Source organism: Helianthus annuus, chromosome 11 (assembly GCF_002127325.2).
Source record: "Helianthus annuus cultivar XRQ/B chromosome 11, HanXRQr2.0-SUNRISE, whole genome shotgun sequence".
Taxonomy (NCBI): Eukaryota; Viridiplantae; Streptophyta; class Magnoliopsida; order Asterales; family Asteraceae; genus Helianthus; species Helianthus annuus.
This window is the reverse complement of record NC_035443.2, coordinates 18,907,247-18,928,178: the sequence shown is the minus strand read 5'-3', so window position 1 is coordinate 18,928,178 and position 20,932 is coordinate 18,907,247. Positions and strand designations below refer to the sequence as shown.

At 38.4% G+C, this 20,932-nt stretch overlaps 1 protein-coding gene across 5 annotated transcripts in view; it reads left to right on the top strand.

The window, feature by feature from the left end:
* The window catches only part of LOC110898799 (probable leucine-rich repeat receptor-like serine/threonine-protein kinase At3g14840), a 31,301-nt gene extending 15,601 nt beyond the window's left edge, over window positions 1-15,700 (top strand). For 3 of the 5 annotated variants that reach the window (XM_035979632.1, XM_035979634.1, XM_035979635.1), the window contains 8 exons: window positions 34-410; window positions 611-803; window positions 3,375-3,539; window positions 4,024-4,133; window positions 4,220-4,430; window positions 13,531-13,768; window positions 13,882-14,032; window positions 15,157-15,700. In XM_035979632.1, the coding sequence (XP_035835525.1) occupies window positions 34-410; window positions 611-803; window positions 3,375-3,539; window positions 4,024-4,133; window positions 4,220-4,430; window positions 13,531-13,768; window positions 13,882-14,032; window positions 15,157-15,552 (1,841 nt within the window). In that variant the 3' untranslated portion in view covers window positions 15,553-15,700. Of the gene's footprint in view, window positions 1-33; window positions 411-610; window positions 804-3,374; window positions 3,540-4,023; window positions 4,134-4,219; window positions 4,431-13,530; window positions 13,769-13,881; window positions 14,816-15,156 lie in introns of all 5 variants that reach the window. The other 2 variants (XR_004872184.1, XM_035979633.1) reach the window with 2 other exon arrangements.
* Window positions 15,701-20,932: the final 5,232 nt, after the last annotated feature.

Here is a 20,932-nt window from a genome sequence, read left to right as displayed (position 1 = left end):
AGATTTTATGATATATAGTACTTTTTGGATTAGATTGGTCTTCCTTGTATATCGATTGTGGTGGGAATGGATTGAGCGTTGGAAATGATTCTTATGAAAGTGACTTGGACGATGGTGGTGCTTCATTTTTCACATCAACTGAAAGTGGATGGGGATTCAGCAACACTGGTCAATTTTTGGGTAACGATGTCAGCGTTGATAATTATACTGTGAAAAATACTTCTAGACTCTTGATGGACAACCCTGAATTGTACATGAGTGCACGAGTCTCATCTTTATCTTTGACATATTATGGTTTTTGTTTGGTTAATGGAAGCTACAATGTAAGCCTTCACTTTGCCGAGATCATTTTTACCAATGATGGAACATATAGCAGCCTTGGGAGGCGTGTATTTGATATCTACATTCAGGTGAGTTTTCATAAATAAATATCACCCAAGCCTCTTAAATGTTGTTATTGAACTGGATATACCTGCTATAGTGATGAATAACTAGAGGTGGGTAAGTTCCTAAGTGGTCAAAATGGTTTTTTCCTTATATTGTGATGTGTGACTAACTCTAGTTCCTTCTTTTTGAAGCTTAATTGTATAAATTGTTGGCAATGTGTTAGGGTGAACAAGTGGCGAAAGATTTTGACATCAGAGACGAAGCAGGTGGGGTTGGGAAAAAAATTGTGAAAACTTATACGGTTAATGTTAGCACTACTTTGTTTATCCGACTCAATTGGGCTGGGAAGGGAACAACCACTATACCATCACGAGGAGTATATGGTCCTCTTATTTCAGCTATTTCTGTGAAGCCAAGTAAGCTATTATTAATTACCTTATATTGCTATAACTAAAATTTGTCTGACTACTGTTTGGATGACTAACTTATTTTACGTCCAAAGAAACAATCAGGTTAGAATGTGACTTTAAGGTTGGGCCCAAATAATGTAATGTCCCGTATAGGGCATGTTTTAGGGCATGGTTGGCTAAGCTTATTAGAGTTAAAAAAGACTTTTGAGAAAAGGATTTTTGAGAAAAGGACTTTTGGGAAAAGGACTTTTTGAAAAAGAGTTTTTTAAAAAAGTGTTTGGACTGTGGATTAGCTTATGAGGTGGGAAAGCCAATAAGTCAATAAGTTGTTTTTTAAAAAGTGTTTGACTTAGCTTATTGATGTAAAATGACTAAAATGGACATTCTTTCATAAGGGGTGTTAAAAAATAAGGGGTATATTGGTAATTTGTTGGTTGAAAAGCTATAAGCTAAACAAGAAGTCACAATCTCATGACTTTTCAAAAACTCCTTTTCATTCATATCAAAAAGTCATTTTTAAAAGCACTTTTCCATTTGGCAAACACTATAAGGAGCTTATTAGCTTTTTGATAAGTCAATAAGCCAATAAGTTAGTTTGAAAAGCTTAGCCAAACATGCCCTTAGTAAAGTACATACTTTCGTTGAGAGAAGTATTCCTATGTAGTCAAAGGAGAGCATCTTCTCTAATGCTCATGCGAGGTGAGGGGCTGAGGGCGCCTTTAATAGATGCAAAGCCAATATCTGACATGAACATGACTTTGTTGTGGGGGTGGGGGATAGAGGGGGTGGATGTCACTTTTCATGAGTTATGTTCCTACTTCCCTAGTCATTCTTTGTATCTTTTTTGGTTATTTACGAGAAATCATGGACATAAACATACACAACCCACCATTTTTTTTGTGTGTGAGTGGTAAGGCAGTTTCTTTAGGGTACAAATTATGATATACGGTTTAAGAGTAATTTGTAAGTAGTAAGGACAACGTCACCCACATCCACATTTATGGTACAAGCACTTAGCGGTGTAAACTTCGTGAGCTACTCGTGATCGACTCGTTAAAAGCTCAATCGAGTCAAAGCTTAAACGAGCTTGAGCCCGACTTTCACTGTAGAAATAAATATACAATATATACTATATAAATAATAAAGAATTTAAAATTTTTATTTATCTGTTTGGGGAGGGAAATTTGGTTGACCAACTTTAATATGCCCGCGCAAGATGGACGTTCTGAGATTAGGCCGATCTTGGACATGAGATTGTGAAACCGTGGTTTCAGCAATGGTTTGGTTAATGCGTCGGCAAGTTGGTCGTCTCCAGCGATATGCGTGGCCTGTATTGTTCCTGATTTTATTTTTTCACGTACAAAATGAAAGTCAACTGCAAGATGTTTCATTCGAGAGTGAAATACCGGATTAGCCGAGTAGTGCGTGGCACTTAAATTGTTACAAAAAATGGCGGCCTAACACTAGACTTGTAGCCAATCTCGCATAGAAGGGAAATGATCCATTGTACTTCAGTAGAGGTGGATGCAATGGCCTGAAACTCAGCTTCGGTGGAGGAGCGGGCTAAGGTTGGTTGTCGTTTGGAACTCCAATCAATTGGGTTTGCCCCTAAGTAAACAATATAACCCGTTGTGCTACGGTATGTGGATTTGTCACCCGCCCAATCGGCATCGGTAAAGGCGTGAAGGTGTAGTGGGGAATGCCTTTGTAGAAGAATCCCCTGGTGCATGGTACCATGCAGGAATCTAAGTAGTCTCTTGAGGGCAGCCAAATGTAAATTGCTTGGAGAGTGCATAAATTGAGAGAGCGTTTTAACCGTGAAAGCGGCATCGAGTCGGCTAAAGGAAAGGTATTGTAAGGCCCCGACAAATGCTCAGTATTCAGTAGGAGACTCGAGGGGTATGCCATCGGTCTTAGTAAGATGTTCCGAGGAGGACATTGGGGTGGTTGTCGGCTTGCAATCACTCATGTTGGTTCCATTTAATATATCAAGAATCTATTTAGATTGGGATAGGAATAGACCCTTGGTGTGAGATATGACTTCAACACCTAGGAAATAAGAGAGAGATCCAAGATCTTTGAGAGAAAAATAGTTGGCGAGAGTAGTAATAGATTTGGTGATTAGAGAGGAATCCGAGAAGAAAAATGCGAGTGTTGGTGGAGCGATTAACAAAAAGAGATGAATCAGATCGAAGAGATCGAAGGATTCGGATATTACTTGGGATAGGTGGATTTCTTTTGATGTTTTGTAATTAGTTTGGTGTTTGTTGGCTGCCCTTGTTTTTGGGGACTGTTCTGTGATTAATATACATCTTTCAAAAAAAACACTTTCTTGTTTCAAAAAAGTAAAACCCTGCTACCTCAAATTTTAGATGGTATTTTCTGATAACACGTTCATATATTCCATGTCTTTCATAACACTCACCTTTTAGCATTTCTAAAAGAACCTCTCTTTGATAAATGGCTTTTTTTTTTTTTTTTTTTTTTTTTTTTTGTAGTTGGATTGTGCTCCTTGTATACTATTGTTTTTTCAACGGACCTTGACTAGTGTTTCTATCTTCCTCTTAAATTATTCAGATTTTTGGGTTCCACCAAAAGATAGACCTCTCCAGCGAAATGGAAATGGTGTGTCTGCATGGACTGTGTCTGGAATTGTGGTTGGAACACTTTGCCTGATCAACTTAATCCTTGGAGCTTTATGGTGGCGTGGTTATTTAAGATGCAGAAATGCAACGGAATTAGGTAGTACATGCCAAACCTGTACGACGAAACTAAGACCCGTTAAACCGACTTTTATTTTATATTTACTACTATAAATTATAAATTATTAACTAAAAATACAAAGATGTATTTAAGGATTATGTTTAAGATATAATACTTGATCTCAACTTCTCTTTTAACTTTTAAATTTTGGTGCGTTTCGTAACCATGCCATAAAACATGATTTTAAAAAGAACAAAACACTAAACCGATCAACCTGCCAGGTTGACCCGAACACGACCAGTTGTGCTAAATGTGGTTGGAAGTTCAACCTGAAACTGACCCGAACCTGTTTAGACTAAACCCAAACCCGCGATTTCGTATTGTGTTGTGTCGGGATTCACACCCCTAGTTAAGGGGTGATTGCATATGCGTCTTGAGATTGAATATCTGTTACCAAACTCCCCTGAATTTAAATCTCTCCTGAGTTTTTGACATGCTCAAAAATAAAATTGTGGTTCAACAGAGTTGAATGGGCTTACTGGTTCCTTTACATTGAGGCAAATCAAAACAGCAACAAACAATTTTGATGTTGCTAATAAGATTGGAGAAGGTGGTTTTGGCTCTGTTTACAAGGTAACATGTACTTAATTTCCTGATCACATAATATTAAACATGATTTTAATTTTGTTGGAAATTAAAAACTTGTCTTTTTTATGAAGGGAGTATTGTCAGATGGCACCTTAATCGCAGTAAAGCAGCTCTCCTCTAAATCAAGGCAAGGAAATAGGGAGTTTTTGAATGAGCTGGGAGTGATTTCTGCTTTGCAACACCCACATCTTGTGAAGCTCCATGGATGCTGTATTGAAGGCAATCAGTTGTTGCTTGCATATGAATACATGGAAAATAACAATCTTGCCCGTGCTTTATTTGGTAATTATGATACACTTTTTCTTCATTTTTTTTTTTTTTTGAAAGTGAACTTCTATAGAAAAAACCGACCCGAAAACTGAGCCAGACAACACAAACAGACAAAGGCACTACATGATTACAAATTTACTCCAATCGCTCCAAAGAATGGATCGAAAGGGCGATCTATGTTTAAACCAACAATACCTCACCGATCTAATTTCACTGAAGATATCTTCCACTTTGACCCGGATACTCAAGAAAATCGCCTTATTCCTGGCCTTCCAAAGACACCAACACGAGATATAGATAATACCTTGCACCACCTTCTTCTCTACCGGCCCCATTCTACCAAATTTTTGAACTTCAAACAAATCCTTGAGCGAAAAAAGCAAAGATATTCGGAATATAACACCATCTACTAACCTTTTGCCAAAGAACAGAAGTCATTTGACACGACAGGAAGAGGTGATCCACGGATACATCTTCGTGGCCGCATAACGAACAAACCCCGGTACCGATCGATATACCTCTTTTTAATAGCGCATCAGAAGTAGGAATTCGGTTCATCTCCAACCTCCACACCAAAACGTTGCATTTCAGCGGGATCCACTTGCACCAATCGAGCACATGCCTGTTACCATCTACACTATTGCTAGACATCAATTTTTTCACCGTCTTCACCGAGAACAACCCCGAAGAGTCGCCCAGCCATCTCCATTTATCCCTGTCATTGCCGAGAGTATCCGAGCACAACTTACCTGACAACCCCGCCAACTCTTCAATTTCCTCTGCCACTCGGGATCATGTCTCCATAGCCATAATCCACCATCATCTAACCGGTCTTTAACTGAGCAAGTCTTGACGATTTCCAACCGGAATAACTCGGGATAAATATCTTTTAGAAGTTTCCTCTAACCACGGATCAAGCCAGAATAAAATGTTGTTACCCGAGCCGATAACTCCTTTAAAAAAACTCCGAAGCGGCTTTCTCTCAACAATAGGATTATTAAAAATCTTACAGATGTTAAACCATACCCCTCCTACCGCTTTATTACCTGGTAAAAAGGACCACCCGGAGCCGCCCGAATGGATCGCCTCGATCACTTTGACCCACAAGTTATGGCTTTCACTTTTAACCTCCACCCCCATTTGCTTACCAAAGCCAAATTGGCATCCTTTAGTTTACAAAGCCCCAAACCCCCTGCTTTCTTAGGAGCCGAGACCTTATCCCAAGCCACCCAGTGGGTTTTTTTAACTTCACTCGAGCCACCCCACAAAATTTTTTTGATAATGCTTTCAAGATCTTTAATAACCTTTTCGGGCGCTTTATATAACGACATATAATAGGTGGGTAAACTCTCAAGGACGGAACGAATTAACGTCACCTTCCCACTTATCGAGGTAACCGAAGCTTTCCAAAAAGAGAGACGTCTTTCGAAAACCTCATACACCGGTCTCCAGTTACTGATGCGGTTCATATTTGCTCTAACCATCAAACCTAAATATTTGAAAGGGACCGAATCAGCTCTGCACCAACCCAGTTCGCCATGTCCTCCACTTCCGAACTGTTGACCCCAAAACCAAAGATACTGGATTTACTAACGTTCATCTTCAATCCAGAACAAGCATGGAAACATCTCAAAATTCTAATCACATTGGAGATGTTATCTTTATTCCAATCCCCCATTATAATTGCGTTATCTGCATAGAACAAATGCGAAACACAAGGACCATCCTCAGGGAGACTAATGCCATTGAAAGTGTTAACTTGACAGACCTTGTTAATCATGCACGAAAGAACTTCCATGACGACAACGAAAAGGAACGGAGACAGAGGATCCCCTTGTCTCATACCTTTGCTACAACTGAATTCGAACGTGGGAGACCCATTTACCAAAACCGACGCCCTGGCCGAAGACAAGATACCCAAAATCCAGCCTCGCCATTTTGAACAAAATCCCATTTGCCGAAGAACATCGGAAACAAAACCCCAATTTACGTTATCATAAGCCTTCTCGAAGTCTATTTTGAGAAAAAAAACTTTTTCTTGTTTTTCCTGATCCATGAAAACATCTCGTTGATGATTAAAGGGCCATCTAAGATGTACCTCCCACTAAGGAAAGCAGATTGAGAATCTGAAACCACCGCACCGAGGACCTTTTCAGTCTGTTAGCGAGAATCTTGGAAACAATTTTGTTGATAATACCTACCAAACTGACAGGTCGGTAGTCATTTAAACCCGTCGGATCTCTCGACTTCGGAATTAGAGCTATAAAAGCTGACCAGCAACCCCGACTAAATTTTTCAGAATCAAAGGATGCTAGGATTCGGACGAAATCCTCCTCGAACAGGTTCCAGAAGTGTTTAAGAAATCTGAAATTAAATCCATCTGGCCCAGGGGCCCGGTCGTCACCGCAGTCAAACACCTCTGCCTTGATCTCCCCCTTAGTGAACTGCACTTCCAAGCCAACCGCCTCAGCTGAAGAAATTTGTCTCAAATTAGAACATTCTAATCGAGGACGATTATGGCAGTCTTCCACAAACTTATTCCTGAAGAACCTGACCGCCTTTTTCTTAATCAACGTCGGTTTGGAAATCCACTCACCATTTATAACCAGGCCGTATATAGAGTTGCTGGCCTTCCTACCATTAATCATAGAGTGGTAAAATTTCGAATTTTCATCTCCGTCCTTCGCCCATCTAATATGAGACCTTTGCATTAAATCCTTGACCATCGCTTCATCCGCGTCACAAATAACTTTCTTGTTTTCCGAATAGACCCACTCTTCCTCCTCGGAAAAATCCCTAGAATCGAGAATATCATCTAATTCTTCTAATTCCTGGTGGCAGTCTTCCACAAACTTATTCCTGAAGAACCTGACCACCTTTTTCTTAATCAACGCCGGTTTGGAAATCCACTCACCATTTATAACCAGGCCGTGTATAGAGTTGCTGGCCTTCCTACCATTAATCATAGAGTGGTAAAATTTCGAATTTTCATCTCCGTCCTTCGCCCATCTAATATGAGACCTTTGCATTAAATCCTTGACCATCGCTTCATCCGCGTCACAAATAACTTTCTTGTTTTCCGAATAGACCCACTCTTCCTCCTCGGAAAAATCCCTAGAATCGAGAATATCATCTAATTCTTCTAATTCCTGTCTCGCGGCAGCCACCTCCTCCCCCTCTTTTTTGACCATCTCCTCCCTCCACCTTCTCAGACAATCTCAAATATACCCCAATTTTTTAATAAGAAACAAGTCTGGATGACCACCGGGATCGCTGAATCCAAGGCACGCCTCAGTCACCGCTTCCTCGAACCCCTGTTCCCAAGCTAAGAATTAAAAACACGAAACGGACGAGGCCCGAAGTTCTTCGACTTGCAAACCAGAATAATAGGATTATGATCAGACCATACCATAACCTGGGTAACACCCTACAACACGCAACCGGCCAGACATTGAAAAAATCCGAGTTCACTAAAAACCTGTCAAGCTTGCTTAATTTCTTTACGTTGTCAGAGCAACATGTATATTTCCTAACTTTCATGCTATACTCGATCAGCCCAGCTTCGCTTTAATGATGAAAGAGTTGAAGTTGTTAGCACAATTTTGCTTAAACTCACAATTCCTCCTCTCCTCTCTGAATCGGACAACATTAAAATCGCCAGTGATAACACAATAACCATCGTTGGCTGCAATAACAGATAACACCTCGTCCCATAAATCCTTTTTCCCCGACACCCCCTGCGGAGCGTACACGTTAAGGATGTTAACAGCCGAATCATAGCCAATCAAGCTCCCTCTGACATGTAAGAAGTTCCTTTTTTTCGACCCACCCGTCTGTCGAAAAATACTTTCATCCCAAACACCAATAAGCCCCCGTGACAACCCTATAGAGTCAACATTATCCATACCTAAATTACTATTACCCCAGAACCTTGAAATCTCAGTGCGAAACACCATACCTTGTTTCGACTCCTGAATAGGTAAGAAATTAATACCTTGCTCGAAAATAAGCCGTTTAACCCATCCGGACTTGTTAGCTCCCCCGATACCCCTGATGTTCAAAGACATCAGATTCATATCTTAACTCCATTAAAACCTGAAGATAAAATGGATTTCCTGATAAGCTCCGAGTGACCGGGCAGATCAACTCCTAGTTTAGAGCCATTTTCGACAGTTTCTCCAACTTCCTTCTCAAGGATCGAGCACTCTCCTCCTCCACTATCGTTCGCCATTCCTTCTCCTATACTATCTCTTCTAGGAGATACCTGATTTCTGCTTGTTCCTGAGGGCTCAGAAGAAGCCCTATGGTTTTAATCGAACGAGAAATATTCACAGCCCCTATTATCGTCACATCCCTGTTTCTCATTTGAAACCTTGTCACCAGAGCCCCCTGCTCCTTTGATGGGTACAAACCATCCAATTGGGCCCTATCCCTTTTCCTGGGCCTTAAATTCTCACCAGAATTTAAGTTTTCACTTTGGGCTTTGAATTTATTATGACATGTCCTTTTAACTTTTCTAGGCCCCACTAAAGTTACTACTCCCAACATGGAAGCGAAAAAAACTGTTGGAACCCTCATCCCCAGCTAAATCATTAGTAGGACCCACATGGGTATTTCCCAAAAAAACCTTCTCCACTCCTTCAGATAACGTGTTCCCAACCTCCTTGGAACTAACACCGCCACCTTCTTTCTCTTTCTGCATGGGAACATGCATAGGGTTGAGCATCTCTTGATCTGCCAACATAGACTCCTCAACTTCCGGCGAAGAAATCAACGTCGGCACCTCCGACGACGAGTCATCCGCCGAACTATCCTCCTCCTCCTCCACCCTGATACAATTGTATCTAGTCATCCATGTCCTCAAAGTTCCAAACTATGAAACATTTATCTTGCCAAAGAAGGTTGATCTCATCTGAGATACTTTTCCCTTCTCCGACTAATACCCCAATACGATTCACAGAAAGATCTTCGTCCTCCGACCCAAGTCCTGCAACATGGAGAACCTTACCGAACTCTTGGCCGATTCTTCTAAATACCTCCTCTTCTGCAAGATTGATCGGGACCCCGAATACCTTAAGCCACGCAATTCTATCGTAAGGAAGAGACTGCACCTGCCATACATCCAACTGACCAAACCACTCCTTCCAAAGATCGTGGTTACACGCGAACTCGCAAGCAACCTTGTGGTCATTGAAGTTTATCATGACCGAAAGTTCTCCAATGTAGTGAATAGAGGAGAAATATATCCTAGCATTGGCAAGCATCCTCCTTAGCGAAACCAAGACATCCAAACTGACCGATACTCCCACCACGGCCTTCCCGGCAAGCTCCTTAAAAGCACAAACGTCTTCCAGGACTACCAGGCTCTTCTCCTGTTTAGCAAACTGCCCATCTCTGTTGCTTCCTCCTATCCCCTTCATAACCGTATCCTTGCAAGACAAATTGTTCCTCCATGTTTGACCCGGCCTTTGTCTCCCTTGTTGAGCCTGGAATTATTGCTGATGGTTAGGCTCTGTAACACCTGGCTTCGGTTTCTTCGAGTTCGTCTTCGCAAGATACTCAACATTCTCAGCAGCAAATCTCGCTATGTTAATGGAGAGTTTATTATTGCCCATCTTCACGTTCGAAAGAGATCTCTCCAAATCTGCCTTATCCCTTACTGTTGGGTGTCGAATCAAGCAAATAAAATAATAAAAAAACTACTAGTATGAGTGGAAGTAGAGTTCGTGTCCACAGGGATACAGATTAACGAATTATGCCAAAACGTTTTAGACACAGATACGGTTGTTTTAAAGGGGGGGGGGGGGTTTGGTTTAACTAAAATGTAAAAACAATTTATAATTTTTAGATTAAAAAGAAAATCTAATGAAAGTGGTTGGAAAAAATCAGATGTTAAAAACTAATTTTAACACCAGGGCAATTTCTTGATTCGATTCGACTTACGATCATTAACGGTCACGGTGCAATGATCCTTTTTAAATAATAGTTTGTATCAGCACTAGACGTCACGCAGTTCGGACCTCCACTCTATTTAATGTCTAACCAAACATCGTTCGTTGATTAGAGCCAATCCGCTACTCTAAACTCACGCCGTTCGGATTTTAGCGTGCGGGTTGCGGGATAGAAATATCAATTACAATCAAACACTCACGCCGTTCGGAGTGCCTAATTATATTGTATGATTCTATAATAATTTTGGGTTCATAGACAAACTCAAAATATTATTTGTTCCTTGTGTCAAAAATTAAAACTTTATTAGAGTTCTAAAAATTGATTGAACTTTATTAGAAAAATTAATAAGTTGGTCAGGTTTATTAACAATCTAATATTTTCCGGATCGAATCCGTATTAAAAACAAGAATCGTATAAACAAACCACTAAGATAATTGAATCAAACGTGATCGTTTCACATAAGTTTATGAACCAAATCAAAGAAAATAAACTCTAATGTTAAAACTATAAAAGACTAGCCGGACATCATGGCTAGTTCAATCAAAATAAAACATGCAATGAATTAAAACTTACGAAAACAAAATAATAATGTTTTGTTGTTCTAGAAAATTACAAACGAAAAAAATGCCTTCGCCGATCTCGATCTCCAGCTGTCAAAAGATGTTGCCCCCCTCAAATTTATGACCTGCCTTCTCTTTTTCTTTTCTTGCGAGCAGGCCTAAAGCCCAAATGCCAATCTCATTAAACTGGCCTGAGTTTTCAAGACTAAAGTTTGTAGCAATCAATTTTTTTCTTTTGTTGTGGTCCATTATACATGAGTCTCATTTAGTGGGAATGGCCCAAAACCCAATTATATTAATCACGCAAAATAAAAAACGCCATCATCTAGCCATTGTTCTCTAACTCCACATTTGATTTGCTAGCACCAATTTAGACAATCTTTTAATGATCGCACCAAATCACTCCGCCCCTACAATATCAACCAAAAACAAACAAAAGTAGATTTCGTTCCACAAAACAAGTGTTTCGCAAAATAACGAGGCATGACTACTAAATATGCATAAAATGTGATTAAAGATTAATATTAATATGCTATAAAAAAATGTGCCTAAAAATGCAACTAACACTTACGTCTTTAAAGCTGACGAAACCAAATCTGTTCCCTTGCCTATTAGATTTCCTGGCAATGTACGTCTCTGCAATCTCTCCAAAACCATTCAAGAAAGAAGACAGCTCCCAAGGTGTGCACCCCGAAGGGAGATTGGAAATGTAAAATTTTGTTATATTTCTCTCCATATGAAACTAGAAAAAACTCTAACGAAGACGCAGAAGAAGACGAGCGGGAAAAACCTATCTGCTAAAATCACGGGACTTTAAGATCAGGTTAATAGGATTCCTATCGATCAAGCTGAACTATCAAAATAGCCGCGATCGATCACAGACCTACTAAGCAATCAAGAGCCAGATCTGGCAAGATAGACGCCGAAACTAAAACAAAATAGCCCAAAAAAATCTAACCCAAATCCCGCTAACAATGCTCGTACTGGAAGAGAATCCAACCTAACAATCACATGATTGTTACACAGGACCGGAGAAGGATTAATTTGGAAGAAGTTTATCAAGCTTGCTTAATAATTAACTTCACATGGATTTGCATAACATTTCTTAACTCGTGTTGTCTGAACATGATTCAAGAGAAAACATGAGTCGACTTTATCAAAGTTTCCACACTTTTTCTTCATTAAGCAGGTCAAAACTTGTAATTTTTTAAAGGGGTTGTGCTAGGTTGTCCTGACACACTTTTGTCATGTGTTTTTTTTTTCTTTTTTTACGTACTTCGTTCGGATATGATATCAAAAATCCTATACTTTGAATATTAATATACTAGGTTAGAACCTCGTGTATTACACGGTTGATTAAATATATTTTTATATAATAAAAAAGTTACATCTTTAGTTACTCGTGTATAACATGAGTTGAATAAGCACGTGTACTACACGACTTTAATAAATATAATGTAATCAGTTAACACACACAGTCGTCAAAATACGTTTTTGGTAAAAAGAACTTTGATATACTATTTACATATTAGAACATTTTACTCTGTTTTTTTTTATTTTTCTATTATTAGGTTATAAACTTGTGTATTACAAAAGTCCATTAAATCCACTAATTTCTTCTTTCCCCATTCATGACCCATTGCTTTGTACCTAAATATTAGTTTTTATTCTTCCCTACTTAATACATGTTATCTCAATCAAGTAATCAAAACTAAAGAGGAAAACAATTACAAAAAAATGATATGTACTTTTCAATTTGAATTCACATACAGAACTAATATGAGGCCATCAACCTGCAAATATGTCTTGTTTGGCATTTAATCAGCGAAACGCGGGCTGGATCTCTCCTCCGAGTGGATTTGATAGCTCGGAATGAAAAGGGGCTTGCTCCATGTGAATGGCCCCATAAATTTAAGAGATCCAATTGTGTTTGGACTACATCTCCGGTGAGAACAGAGGCAATTTTGCTTGGGTTTCAGGCAGTTTTGCATTTGCACCACATCCCCATTCCATTTTGCGAGTCAGTTGATGTCGGTCATCAAACGATAGTGGGATCCTCACATGTTAGGCATGTGAGGGAAATAAACTGAGATAATTAACTTAGTTAGTCATAAAGGATTAAACCAACAACAAAAATAAACTTAAAGGATGTTTTAGCAAGTTTTAAACATTAAGGCTGGAACCTGCAAGTTTGAGTAAACATAAAGGAAGTTTTGTGCAATTTACTCGCAAAATAATAAAGATAAGTATAAAGATTATATTAGAAGATAAATATAAATATAGACATATAGTTATAGATAAACGTCGACTTAAAATATGGGATAACTTGATAAATTGTTTTAAAATTTGTAATTTTTAAGATAAAAATAAATATAAATATATAGCAATAAAACAAAAAATAGATGTCTCTCGTATTGACACGTATAGATTAATTGGTTGTTTTTATTATATGTATAGATAGATTGGGTTGCAAAATATTTTTGGTGGATTTTTGAAAATATTAATATTTTATATAATACACTTTCGGTCGGTTTGACACGTTCCACATTTTTCATTGCTAATTAATTGTCTTTTTTAAATATCTTTGACCTTATGGATAGGGCCTAAAGAATGGCAATTGGAACTTGATTGGCCAACAAGATATAGGATATGCATTGGTATAGCGAAGGGTCTTGCTTTTCTCCATGAAGAATCACGATTAAAGATTGTGCACAGAGACATTAAAGCAACTAATGTGTTGCTTGATAAGAATTTAAATGCCAAAATTTCTGATTTTGGTATGGCTAAGCTCGATGAAGAGGATAACACCCATATAAGTACCCGTGTTGCTGGAACTTAGTAAGTCATTTAGAGTCGAGTTTACACCTTTTTTTTAAATGATTTATTGCATTTTTCAAAACCCTTATTGCAACAATCAGGCGTTAAAAACACTTTCATTTTCAAATTTTCAGTGGATATATGGCTCCGGAATATGCATTGCGTGGTTACCTGACAGATAAAGCAGACGTCTATAGCTATGGAATTGTCCTCTTAGAGATTGTGAGCGGGGCAAGTAACATTCCTGACAGGACAAAGGAGAATAATTTTATTCTTCTTGATCGGGTAACAAACTTTAACTTAGTGGTGGCAAAATTGATGGGGTATGACGGGTTGTATTGACTCTTTCAACCCTTTTTGTCCATTCTGACTTTTGTAAATTATAGGTTTATTTAACAAGATATATTTTGAAATAATAATCATTATGAAATAATAATCAAATTCTATAGGTTTATTTAGCAAGATATATTTTCAAATAATAAACATCTTGAAATAATAATCAAATTATATCAATAAATCTGTATAGAGGGTTTATTCTTTTGAAACTGAAATATATTATTTTTTGTTGTGAAAATAGTGTTAGTATTTTTTTCAAAGTATCTATGTTTGTGGGTGACTTTTATTTTTGTTGTGAAGCATTTCTTTTGAATAAATACATTACTTTGGATACAACTGAGTTTTTATTAAAATTTATATCAGAATACAATACAGACAAAAAGTTGAACTATACTCATGATTAGATTTTTTTTATCAACATTGTATTCCAACGTCGGATTGAGGTATGCGCATATAATGTATATATGTGTGGGTCATAGAGGGCAAAAGTGAAAGTTCACTAATTTTAACCGTTATTTTACTAATTTCGTGAAAATAACGTTAAAAGCTGAGGACGGTTAATCATGCATCATGTGGTGGCGTTGATAGCTGAAAGACAAAAGGGTACATTCATTAATCGGTCTTTGTCCAAAGCGTTGAGTGTTATGTGCCTTATGTTCAAGACTTGATGCAAAACTACTATCGAGTCGGGTGTCTCACTGGAAGTAGCCTCTCTATTCCTACGGGGTAGAGGTAAGGCTGTCTACATCTTACCCTTCTCAGACCTTACCTTTGCTTTGCTATTGGTGAGATTTACAGAGTATGATGATGATGAATATTGTATTGCAATTTATTAAAGTAAAACTAAATCGCATGTGAAATGAAAAAAATAAAATAATAAGAGAGAATCCGTGGTTTCCAAAAAATACCCTATTTTTTTTTTACAAGAAACACGACTTTAGGTGACTTTCAAACTGTTGACCTAGCTACGACCCAAATCGACCCATGGTAATGCTAATGGATCGACATTGCCACCTGTGCATAACCCTTTTTATTGCATTTATTTATTGTATCCCCTTGTTTCTTTATCTCAGGCCAATTTTTTGAAATCCACGGGTAATTTAATGGAGTTAGTTGACCCGAAGCTTAATTCCATATACGACATCCAAGAGATGGTGGTTGTTATAAATCTAGCCATACTGTGCACTGCAATATCTCCAATCAATAGGCCAACAATGTCATCAGTGGTTTGCATGCTTGAAGGAAGAATAGTTCCTCAAGAATTTGCTGTTGAACAAAGTGTCTCAGTGACTGAAATAGATCGTCACAAAATGATGAAGCAACTTGAGGATACGAACGAGAGCCAGATCACGGAAATGTCAACCCGGTGCACCGATTCCCCAAAATCTGCTGTTGATTTGTACCCAGTTGACGCTTTTAGTGACTATCTGGAAAACAGACCCAGTGATACAAATAAGTTATTATCTTAATGGTATTAGTGACATTTGTTTCCATTTGTAGAAAGATCGATAGATTACTCTTGGGACCATAAGAATTTTTTTGCATTAGGTTTCTTGGATCGCGAGTATGTTATGTTTGGTTCTTCCCTTTGTCCTAATATTTTTTAGTTTTGGTGACTATGATGAGATCTGCATAATATTTTCTTATGAAGTTAGAAAACACTGCCGTTGTGACATTGTAACTACGTTTTGCCTGTAACTATTACGTCTGATTTCTTGGTGCACTTGTGTCTGTACTTTGTCTGTATTCGGTCACGATGTAAACGATGTCCTTGTTAGTCATGTAAGTTTGACCAAGTCAACCGTCCTCCTGGTTTGACTTGGCCAAACAGTTAGTATATGGTTGTACAATGTCTGTGTCGAAGGTTGGACCATCGAAGGATTGCTTCTATCCTTCGATGACCTCGAAAGATATGCTTCGATGGATGATTGATTGATGGACCTCGATAGATCATCCTTCGAGGTCCCTGTGTATCCTTCGATAGCTTTATGCTCGATAGATCATCTATCGAGCAGTCATCCTGATCCTTCGACAAGACTTGCTGTGTTTGGGTATAAATACCCATGCAATGTGTTCACTTGCAGACAGATGCACACAGACAGAAAGATACGAGAGTTAGTGAGAGCATTCTGTCCAGAACACACACACACACTTTGAGAGTTTGCAAAACTGATTTGTAAACATTGTGCTTGTAACCGAACCTTTCATACGTATTAATACAAGTGGTGTTAATCGGTGAACTTTGTGTGTATTGTGTTTGTGCTTGTTTCATCCCGGTTTGCTCACTAGCATGGATTCCGCACTTGCTAGTGGGTTAGTATAACAAGGTTAAGGTTGAACCTCATCCTCCGAGAGGGACCTACAAGTGGTATCAGAGCTAAGGCTCTTTACCTTGTTAAAAACCGGGTTTGTTCAAGTTCTTGGTGTGTTTGGACACTTGGTTTAGCTCCCGTTTTTAGTGATTTTCTTGGATTTCTTGGCATAAAAACGTGTTCTAAACCAACCGGGTGTGTTAAAAAGCGGGTTGGGTAACTTAAAACTTGTTTTTAAGTATCTTGGTGATTTCCGGTCAAATTCCGGTCATAATTCCGGTGACCGGTTTCTGGATAAGGTTTTCCTTTTTGGGTAATATCTTATTTGAAAAGTTTGAGTTGGTAGAGAAAGTACAGTCTGATCATACTCTTTTGCCGAAAGTTGACTCTACCAACCCATCACCTTTTCACCAACCTATCATATCAGTGTCAGTTGTGTCAGTAGTGATCGAAGGATATCTTTCGATATCGAACGATCATCTTTCGATCAAGGGAGCTTCGATAGATAGTCATCTTTCGAGCAATCCTTCGAAGGTTGAAACTTATCCTTCGAACCAGGAATCTATTCGAAGGATATCTAGTCGAAAGATAAGGATATATATTCGAAAGATAAGGATCTTTCAAATTGTGAATCTTTCGAGTTTGTGAATCTTTCGAAATCACTGTTCGAAATTCAACAGTGATCTTTCGAACACTGTTGATCCTTCGAACAAGTGTTGATCCTTCGATTGTGGTCTGTTTTAGTTCAACAAGTTTCTGTCTTTCGAGCTTAGATCTTTCGGCTGGTCACTTATAATCTTTTAGTTGTTTTGTGTCACACCCCTAATTTCCACGTGTCACCGGTGGGGGATTCCGTGACGTAGTTGATATCATCATATGTCAAACAACACAAATTATAATGCACAGCGGAAGCAAATGAATAGATTTATTTCAACTATTAATTGTAATATCAAGTATCACAACCAGTCAAAATAGATCCACAGGCGGATCGAAGTAAAAAGAAAGAAATTGTTCAACAGATTAAGCATCCCAAAAGCTTGCGAGACTCTACGATGCTAAGGAGAAACCAGCCTATTCCGTATAGCACCTGCACTTAATCTTTTTGGGGAAAATACGTCAGTTTGCACTGGTAAATACAATTTAACTGACTCATTTTGAAAATATTTAAAAATATTGGTTTTAAATGCACAAGGCACAAAACATTTTATAACTTGGGAATAATTAAGCAGAGTTAAACTTGTAAAAGATTTACATGTTTGTTGACCGTTCAGTCGCCCGAGTCGTGTCGGGTTTAAGGTTAAATGACACACCACATGGTATAAGTCCGCGGCGGGAAGCCAACGTTAATACCTTAAAATAATAGACATAAAACCGGGTGTACGCCTACACCCGACTGTCGAGGTCGTGGCCAAAAATGATGCCAAGGATATCCGGGACATGGTCATTAAGCTCCCAAAGGTACAAGAAACAAACAACACCAGATTTTCAAACGGGTCCCATTGGTAATACCCATCTACTAATGAGATGGAACCAACCGCCCGACCAAGCGGTATATTACATACCGTACCCCCAAGCCCGTATAGGGAAAATAAGTTAAAAGTATTTACCTGAGCAAGTATAACCACAATTTCAAAAATGCACGTGTCTTTTACTGGGCTCCTATTCTGGAACGAAGGTTATAATAACCCATTAGAATCCTAACGGGTCTTTTAACATAGCCTAAGCTTAGACCGGTTAGTTTCAAAGAGTAATTATGGTTTAATCGCGAGGAATGCGAAAACCGGGGAGGAATGTGATTTAGACCCTACAAGCTTGGATACTTGTATAATACGGGTAAACTAAATACATTCTGAATTTTGAGACTTAGATGATATGGTTTGACCCGCTTCGGCTAATATGTGTGAACTAGTCACATAAGCCGATCCGAACGCGAAAGTGCGTAACGAGTAACCATATAAGTCATATGCAAGTTTCCTGAGATTATATGCACCAAGTATGTTGTAATATCAGAAAGGTATGCCCAAATATGCCCCAAATGTTTTTATATGCCAATTACGCCTCATAAGGGTATTTTAGTAATTTTACATAGGCTAAAAAGGGTAAAATGGAAAATCTGAGTTTCCAACTTTAGGCTACTGTTATAATGTATATTTTTATAAAATATATCAGTAGGTTTTAAGCCTTTTATATAAAATCTTATTTTGACATATACTATGTCGTAAAAATGCCTAAAAAGGCGGTTTGGAGCCATTTCCGGGTTTTAAAAGAAATGCTGATATTTTTATATTTCCAGAAGGCTCAAAGTATGATATTTAATATAACAAATCAGTTGGAAAAAGGTTTCGGGTCAAAAGGTTATGTAAAACTCATTTTATGACCGAAAAGGGTAAAACCGGCATAAGCCGAAAGAAGCTTAGAACCTCTAGTTATGCTCAGCCTAAAAATAAATAAAAATCTTTAAAATTCCCAAAATATTATTTTATAACAGTGGGTATAAAGTTTTGGCATAAAATTCGGGTTTAGATAGGCTATGCGTTAATTATGCTAATAATTTACTAAGAAAGCCTCTAATTACGCTAATGAGCATAACTTTTAATCTAGACCTCAAATTGATGTCAAATTTTGGGGACAACTTTATATTTAAGTAACTAAGGTGTCTACCCTTTTATATTTTCAAAAATTATGATTCTTGGACATTCGGGCATAATGGTCAACATATGGGCTTTTAGCGGAAACATGCATACGAACTAGATATCTAATGAACCACATTGTATAATCACAGGAGGATATACTAACATGTTAATAGGTTCAAACGAAGCTCTAAGGCAGATTCAAACTTGCCTAAAACGGGTCAGAACTGAAAGTCAAAGCGAAAGTCAAACTATGCGACTTTCGGTTCCGAACCGGGTCTAAACAGAAAATTGTCGAGATGAACATGTTGGAACATGTTCTTATACTTATTACCAAGTTATATTAATTTTCAAACAGGTTACATACAACCTACATTGCTAATTATACGTTAATTCGAAAATAAGCATTCTGTTGACTTTTTCTAATTAGCTTTGACTCGACAATTAGTATGTTTAGAGTGGGAATCTGGAAATACCCTTTTAAGGGTTTGTTACCCACCTAATTACCTTCCTAAAGGTACTTTTAATTCGTGATTAGACAAGGTACATTATGCTTAATCACGAAGTCAAACCTTAATTACGACGGTTTGACTTTTACTTAATTAACTAAGCTAGAAAGGATTAAAGAGGGTTAAGGACACTTACAAGAGTCCTAAGATGGATTAGAGAGCCTAAGAATTTGACTTGGTGACCAGAGGAGCTCCAGAGAATGTTTAGCCAAGGTTCCAAGATGAGCAAGTTCAAATGATCAAACTCAAGCTCTATTTATAGTGAACCCAAGACTCTTGGATCAAGCCAAGCAAGTCTAATGTTGATACAAGATCATTACATTTGTCCCTAAGGGTCTAAAAACAGCCTATGCAGCCCATAGAAACCAAAATTTACGATTTAAGTCGGTTACAAGCAATGGACAGGCAGCTGTCCAAAACATACTGCCAGCGACGGTCTTACGGACCGTAAGCTTGAGGCCTTACGGTCCGTATGGACCTCTTGCGGACCGTATGCTACATGCCTTGCGGTCCGTAACCAACTTTACTGAAACAGAGTTCAGGTGCCTTCCTTATGGTCCGTAAACCTAGGGCTTTGCGGTCCGTAACCGTTCATGCGGAACAGAATCTACATACCCTGCTTACGGACCGTAAGCCAAGGGTCTTGCGGTCCGTAAGCTGTGGCCAGAAGACAAAAACTTTGCAAACTTTAAAGTCTTGACCATGCATTTACACAACCGAAACATGCCTATCTTTTGCAGCTTGTGGGACCATCTGACCAACCTTTGCATGAGGAGAAGACTCTTACATGTCCCCTATTTCATTTATTCACAAAGGTCTTGACAAATTGACGGATATTTCAAAGGAATGGGTCTTGAAGCTTTTTATAGAAGTTGGCCATTATATAACTAATGTCAATCACAAGGATTTTATTAAATTTAGGAGTAGTAACAACCTTCATTTCCATAGTCCTTAATAAAGATGAACTTTATTTATCGAGAACAACCGGTTATTGTACGAGATGATCATAAACTGATTTAAGGATCTTGGGATTTATAAAATGTCGGGTCGCTCAGAGGTGATTTAATAACATGTCGCCCTTGGGTCGTTCAGCGGTAATTAAAATACATGACGCCCCTTTTTAAATAAGTCCTACCACATATCTCTTTATTAAATCCGGTTTCTCTGACATGTCTGTCACAGAGGACACGTGTCTTTATTTAATTGGACAGGAATTTTCGAGGTGTCACATCCTCACCCCCTTAAAAGAAATCTCGACCTCGAGATTTTTATTGAAATAACTGAGGGTATTTCTCCTTCATCGTGGACTCTAACTCCCATGTATAATCAGGACCTCTGCGGCCCTCCCATTTGACCTTGACAATGGGCACATGCTTCCTCCGAAGCTTCTTTACCTGT